The sequence below is a fragment of the Clupea harengus genome, chromosome 10 (assembly GCF_900700415.2).
Source record: "Clupea harengus chromosome 10, Ch_v2.0.2, whole genome shotgun sequence".
Taxonomy (NCBI): domain Eukaryota; kingdom Metazoa; phylum Chordata; class Actinopteri; order Clupeiformes; family Clupeidae; genus Clupea; species Clupea harengus.
Window position 1 is genome coordinate 17648245 of NC_045161.1, and position 7500 is coordinate 17655744.

The 7500-nt window shown below is 46.8% G+C and overlaps 1 protein-coding gene across 1 annotated transcript in view; it reads left to right on the forward strand.

The window, feature by feature from the left end:
- Positions 1-7500, forward strand: part of usp13 (ubiquitin specific peptidase 13) — a 29337-nt gene that overhangs the window by 18984 nt on the left and 2853 nt on the right. Inside the window, exons 13-19 of the mRNA XM_031574209.2 lie at positions 1-70; positions 436-524; positions 2099-2221; positions 2680-2706; positions 3415-3558; positions 5506-5666; positions 6816-7008. The exon at positions 1-70 is cut by the window's left edge and continues 105 nt beyond it. Of these exons, the coding sequence (XP_031430069.1) occupies positions 1-70; positions 436-524; positions 2099-2221; positions 2680-2706; positions 3415-3558; positions 5506-5666; positions 6816-7008 (807 nt within the window). The remainder of the gene's footprint in view (positions 71-435; positions 525-2098; positions 2222-2679; positions 2707-3414; positions 3559-5505; positions 5667-6815; positions 7009-7500) is intronic.

The window sequence follows — 7500 nt, forward strand, 5'->3', positions numbered from 1 at the left end:
CCTTGACCGAGCCGCAGAACGTTCAGGACTTCTGGAGCTCCGCCCTACAGGCCAAATCAGCAGGAGTGAAGTAAGACGGACGTCCCTTTAAACACAGTCACTCACTAACCCTTTAAACTTTTAAACACAGTCAAACTCACAATCCTGTCCAGCTCCTGCCCCTTTAGGCACAGTCAAACTCACACTCCTGTCCAATTCCTGCCCCTTTAGACACAGTCAAACTCACAATCCTGTCCAATTCCTGCCCCTTTAGACACAGTCAAACTCACACTCCTGTTCCTTTAAACACAGTCACTCACTAACCCTTTAAACTTTTAAAGACAGTCAAACTCACAATCCTGTCCAGTTCCTGTCCCTTTAGACACAGTCAAACTCACACTCCTGTCTAACTCATGTCCCTTTAAGCTGCTCACAATCTGGCCCTCCTCCCTCCAGGACGTGCCGCTTCGCCACGTTCCCAGAGTACCTCATCGTTCCGATCAAGAAGTTCACCTTTGGAGTCGACTGGGTCCCAAAGAAGCTCGGTACGTCACTTACCATCATTGTGTAAGACAACTGTCACAAGACAACACTGTCTATGGGTACTGTAGTTTAGATTGGTCTGTCACAGAACAACACTGTCTATGGGTACTGTAGTTTAGATTGGTCTGTCACAGAACAACACTGTCTATAGGTACTGTAGTTTAGCTGGTGATCAAGTTTAGAGTCCAGAGGCTACTGCTGTGAAGACTCTCAATATTGGAGATTTCAGTGTCTCCAGACAAGCTCCCGAGATTCAGTTTCAGACTCGTCCAGCAGAGGGCACTGTGGCACTGCGGCCCAGCGACTTCAATTTAAAATCATGGTTTGGCTGGAAGTAATGCAGTGACTTAATTCGAATGTGATCAGTGCGCCTGCTGTCAAGACATAATGACATCATGACATTCTGACATGGACTCTTAAAGTGGGTTTTCATATTTCATATTTTGTATTCTAAATAGGCCTGCATAACACGTTACATGTATTCTAAATAGGCCTGCGTAATACCATTACATGTATTCTAAACAAGCCTGTGTAACGCCGTTACACTTATTTTTAGGAGGGCTGCGTAACGCTCTTACATGTGGTTTGTTACTCCCACACACTGTATATGTATTTCCTGATCGCTGAACTTTTGATTCCTTTTAGTATCCACCAGCGGTTCCATGATTCTGTTCAGTTGTGCCTGTGAGTGAATGATGCCGTTCAGTTGCAGGCATCGCAAATTGCGGTTAGAGGGCAGTGACATGCAGGTTTAAACATTTAACGTCAAATGAAAGGCACTGCGTGCACTTTGTTGTGGATTGGCCAAGTCGCTGTTGATGCTGTGCTCTGTTACGTGTCATCTGCCCCACAGTGAGAGTCTCTTATGCTGTGCTCTCTTACGTACAGCCATCCTCCCCGCTGGGAGTCTCCACATGAAGATGGGTTTATCACTTCTACTCTATCTAGCGTGATAAATAAATGAGCACACACGCCCTGTGTCTGAAATATGAAATATCACAGGGTCTATGTGATGCACAGGGTCTATTATTTATCAGCTCTTAGGTTCAGAGAGTGCACAGCCTCTTCTGCTCCTTACACACACACACACACACACACACACACACACACACACACACACACACACACACACACACACACACACACACACACACACACACACACACACACACACACGGCTTATTCTGGTCCTTTACCTCTCCCACTCCTCCACACCTCTTTCTCTCTTACATAGTACATGCACAAACTCACATTGGCTGACACACACACAGACAGACACAGACACACACAGAGCTTCTGTTTGTGTTTGCTGAGTAGTGATGGAACCGCATATTGATGTAGCATGTATTGATGCTCATATGGGGGACTGATAGAACCGAAAATAGCTGAAATAAACTCCAGAAATCCTGACTGCATCTTCCGGTCCGTTCTTCAAGTTTGGCGTGCTTATTAGATTCTATCAGTAGGTTAATAACACAACTAAAGCACTACACAGGCCTCTGGGATGTGACAGAGTTTTTCTCTTGTATATGTGTGTGTGTGTGTGTGTGTGTGTGTGTGTGTGTGTGTGTCTCAGACGTCGCCATAGATGTGCCAGACTTCCTGGATCTGAACCGTCTGCGTGCGACGGGTCTGCAGAGTGGAGAGGAGGAGCTTCCTGACCTCACGCCACCAATAGTCAGTCCCGAAGACACCAGAGGTACACGCCCACCTTACCACCACATCCCTAACACATCCCCCTGTTCTAAACCACACCCAACTCTACCCAAACCACACCCTTAACACATCCCCCTGTTCTAAACCACACCCAACCCTACACTAACCCCGCCCACCAATACATCACCCTGCCCTAAACCACACCCAGCTCTACACTAACCACGCCCACCAACACATCACCCTGTCCTAAACCACACCCAACCCTACACTAACCCCGCCCACCAACACAACACCCTGTTCTAAACCATACCCAACTCTAAACTAATATACATACCACACCCTCCAAACTCCCTGACCAACAGCGCACCCTATCCTAAACTGATCCCTACACCCCACTGATAAGCATGATAAACCCACATAAACCCAGGCCAGACCCATGTTGAGAGGCAACTACTATGTGGAGTTCCTCTTCTGAAAGTGAATTTTCTGTTTGATTTCCAGACAACTCCATGAGCAACTCCACAGACTGTGAGTATTTCTTCTCTTGTCCTCTCCTCTCCTCTCCTCTCCTCTCCTCTCTTCTCCTCTCCTCTCCTATCCTCTCCTGTCTCTTGTAGGTATCTCTCTCCCTGTCTGAGACTCCATAGCCCCCCCCCCCTCCCTCCCCTGACTCCTGTATATAGTGTTGACAGTGTGTATGAAACATTAGGGTTTGAAAGGTGTAACATAATAGCAGACTTTCTTCAGTGTGAGCTGTGTGTGTTTACACATTGTAATGTGTTGATGTGATGTAACTGTTTGGGTGTTGGTGTGAGTGTGTGTGTTACTTGTGTTATTGCTGACTGTATGTTGTGTATTTGTGTTAGCGGTGCATGTGTGTTTTAGCTGCGTGTTAGCACTTTCTTTGTGTATGTGTTTGTTTGTGGGTGTGTCTGTGTTTGCTGTGTGTTGTGTGTGTGTTTGTTTTTGTGCGTGTGTCTGTGTTTGCTGTGTATTGTGCGTGTGTCTGTGTTTGCTGTGTATTATGTGTGTGTGTGTTGTGTATTGTGTGTGCATGTGTGTGACCGTGAGGTCATGGCCCTCAGAGAGACTCAGGCTGCAGGAATCTAATGAGGCCCAAAGAGACTCTGGAGCTGAGCAGCAGTCTCTCTCTTTCCCTCTTTCTTTCTTTCTTTCTCTCTCTCTCTCTATTTCTCCCTTTACATCTTTCCCTCTCTCTCTCTCCCTCTCCCTCAGCTCCAGAGATAGATGAGTCTTCGGTGATGCAGCTGGCGGAGATGGGCTTTCCTCTGGAGGCGTGTCGAAAGGCTGTCTACTACACGGGAAATATGGGCGCAGAGATGGCCTTCAACTGGCTCATAGCACACATGGAGGAGCCCGGTGAGAGCTCTCTGTGTCTGTGTCTGTCTGTCTGTGTGTGTGTGTGTGTGTGTGTGTGTGTGTTTGTGTGTGTATGTGTCTGTGTGCGTGCGTGTGTGTCTGTGTGTGTGCGTGCGTGTGTGCGCTGTATGTGTGTGTGTGTGTGTGTGTGTTTGTGAATAAAAGAGTGACTCATGATTGGAGGATTTATTGGATCCCAGCAGTCCCAGCAGTCTTGTTCTTCACTAGTCCTCATGATTCTCATGAATACACAGTCTTCAGTGTGTGTGTGTGTGCGTGTGTGTGTGTCTGTGTGTGTGTGTGTGTATGCACGTGTGCAAGTGTGTGTGCATGTGCGTGTGTGTGTGTGTATAATAACATGGTAAATGTGTAAGTTATGAGACCTAAGGTTATACGTAACACACACTCTATATGCAAACTGTGTGAGCTGTGTGATTGGCTAAACCCAGTGGCCCTGATAGGAGCTGTGTCATTGGCTAGAGCAGTAGTGTAGGCATTTTGTGAAGACACACACACACACACACACTTGCACAAACAAACACACACATGCATGTACACACACACACACACACACACACACACACACACTTGCACAGATATACACACACATGCATGTATACACACTGTCACAGCCACCACTAGTACCACCGCTATGCAGTCCCATCTCATTTTCCTGTGAACAAATCCCACTTACTTCCTCACCTGTGATCATGCCCCGCCCCCTTCATCACCTGTGTGTATGTCACCCCCGCCCACTTCCTCACTTTTCTGTATGACACGCCCACTTCCTCACCTGTGTGTATGACCCGCCCACTTCCTTACCTGTAATCATGCCTGCCCCCTTCCTCACCTGTGTGTATGACCCGCCCACTTCCTCACCTGTAATCATGCCCCGCCCCCTTCCTCACCTGTGTGTATGACCCGCCCACTTCCTCACTTGTGATCATGCCCCGCCCCCTTCCTCACCTGTGTTTATGACCCGCCTACTTCCTCACCTGTGATCATGCCCCGCCCCCTTCCTCACCTGTGTGTATGACCCGCCTACTTCCTCACCTGTGATCATGCCCCTCTCCCTTCCTCACCTGTATGTATGGCTTCCTGATGATTTTCTGTGTGAGTGCAGCATGCTGGTACATACACACAAACACACACACACACACACACACACATGTTGATTCTCTGTGTGAGTGCAGCATGCTGGCACACACACACACACACACACACACACACACACACACATGTTGATTTTCTGTGTGAGTTCAGCATGCTGGTTTATTACCTATGGGGCTCGCCTGAGCCTCTGTGCTGCCCTCCTCAGTGACATCATTACACTAGAAACTCATTAGTGGTCATTAGCTCGTTAGTGGACACAGCGATTCAGTATTTATCTACAGTATTTATCTCAGTATTGTAGGATAGGTATGCCAACATCACATTATCCTGAACTGTCATAGACTACTACACATTATCATACCAAACTGCTTTAGACTAACACACATTATCAAACCAAACTGTCTTAGACTAACACACAATATCATACCAAACTGTCTTAGACCAACACATATTATCATACCAAACTGCTTTAGACTAACACACATTATCATACCAAACTGTTTAAAACTAACACACTTTATCATACCAATCTGTTTAAAACTAACACATCATCTGGAACTGTTTAAAACTAACACACATTATCATAGCAGACTGCTTTAGACTAACACACATTATCATACCATCTGCTGTAGTAAGTGAGTGAAGTAAACTGCTGTAGGAAGTGAGTGAAGTAGTCAGATGGGATTAGATTGGGAAGCTCAGTGGATTCAGTAGTGTGTATTAAACTGGTGCTAAAATGTTCATATAGGTGTGTGTGTGAGTGTGTGAGGGAGAGAGAGAGAGGGAGAAGTAAAGAAGTAAAATGACCATGGACGTGTGTGGGTGTGTGTGTAGATTTTGCGGAGCCGCTGGCGGTCCCCTCGTTCTTAGAGCCGGACCCCATCAGCGAACCTGTGGCGTCTGCACTGGACAACCAGCCTCCCGAGGAGAGCATCTCCATCCTCACCTCCATGGGGTTCCCACGGCAACACACCATCAGAGCCCTCAGGACCACGGTGAGTCACACACACACACACATTTACAGCTTTTAGCATCATCAGTCACATCTGCCATGTTCTTTTTCGGACTGGACAAGCCTTGACCTGCCTAGTAGTGTGTGTGTGTGTGTGTCCTTCAGTGTGTGTGTGGGGGAGAGAGAGAGCTTGAGTGTCATGCCTTCTCTGCTATTAATGCATTGGCTGGCCTACTTGTGTGCGGTGTAGTTTCAGTCCCATGTGGTGTGTGTGTGTGTGGGGGGGGGGGGGGGGGGGGGGTTACATGCTGTTTACAAACAGCTGCTGATGGTGCTGAGGGACTTTGAAGTTCTGAACGCTGCCTCAGACCCAGCACACACACACACACTCAAACACATACACACACACACACACACACACACACACACACACACACACACACACACACACACACACACACACACACACATAAACTCTCTCTCTTTCCGTCACACACACACACACAGAATAAAACACCCACACCCAATCTCTCTCTCCCTCAAACACACACACACACACACACACACACAGACAGATTTAAACACCCTTTCTGTGTCAAACACACACACACACACACTATTTCTCTCTTTCTCTCTCTCACACACTCTCTCTTTCTCTTTAAACACCCACACACAATCTCTGTCTCTCTCTCACACAGAAACACACACACACACACACGCACAGAATTAAACACCCACACACAATATCTCTCTCTTCATCACACACACACACACACCCACACACACAGATTTAAACACCCTTTCTGTGTCAAACACACACACACACACACACACACACACACACACTATTTCTCTCTTTCTCTCTCTCACACACACACACACACACATCTATTTATCTCCCTCACACACACACTCACTCTATTTCAGGTTTTGGGCATCAGTTCTAAATGAGTCCTTGACCACACAAGGATGAGGAAGACACATGAGCATCCCTCTCTTAATGTTTACCTCTCCATTTTAGTTCATGTCTGGTCTAGTTCATCTCCCTGTTTTAGTTCATCTGTCTATTTTAGTTCATGTTCGGTTTAGTTCATCTCCCTGTTTTAGTTCACTTCTCTGGTTCAGTTTGTGTGTGTGTGTGTGTGTGCTAAAAACCTGTGTGCTAAAAACCTCTGTGTGTGTGTGTCACCAGAACAACAACCTGGAACGCGCTCTGGACTGGATCTTCACACACCCCGAGAGCGAGGAGGAGCCAGAGGAGGTGTCTGACCTGGCCAACGCCCAGCACAATGACCACGGCCCCCCCATCACCAACGGCAACAGTGACTCCACCCTCTCCCCCGACACAGACGCATCAGGCCCACGAGTCAGAGACGGACCTGGCCGTAAGTCACTAGCCAATCACGTGACAGCAGAGCTGAACAAACACTAAAAATTAACACACACATTTGAACACACAAACTAAAACTTAACACACACATTTAGAACACAGACACTAAAACTTAACACACACATTAGAACACACACACTAAAACGTAACACACACATTAGATCACACACACTAAAACTTAACACACACATTAGAACACACACACTAAAACTTGACGCACACTTCAGAACACACACACTAAAACTTAAAGTAACATTATGCAACAATTTATCTTAAAATAACAGCGTCAAAATCATTTTGGTGGTACACAGACTTGTAATACGGAGAATGTAACTTTGGGGTACAGGGCGCAAGGCATTTGGCAAGAACTACGTAATGCTTTATGGCACCACCTCACACAACAACAACTAGAACCGCTAGCTATAAGAGGAATCTAGGTGCAGTATTCTCTGTATGGACATCATGGCAAAGGCGACGATGAAACCAA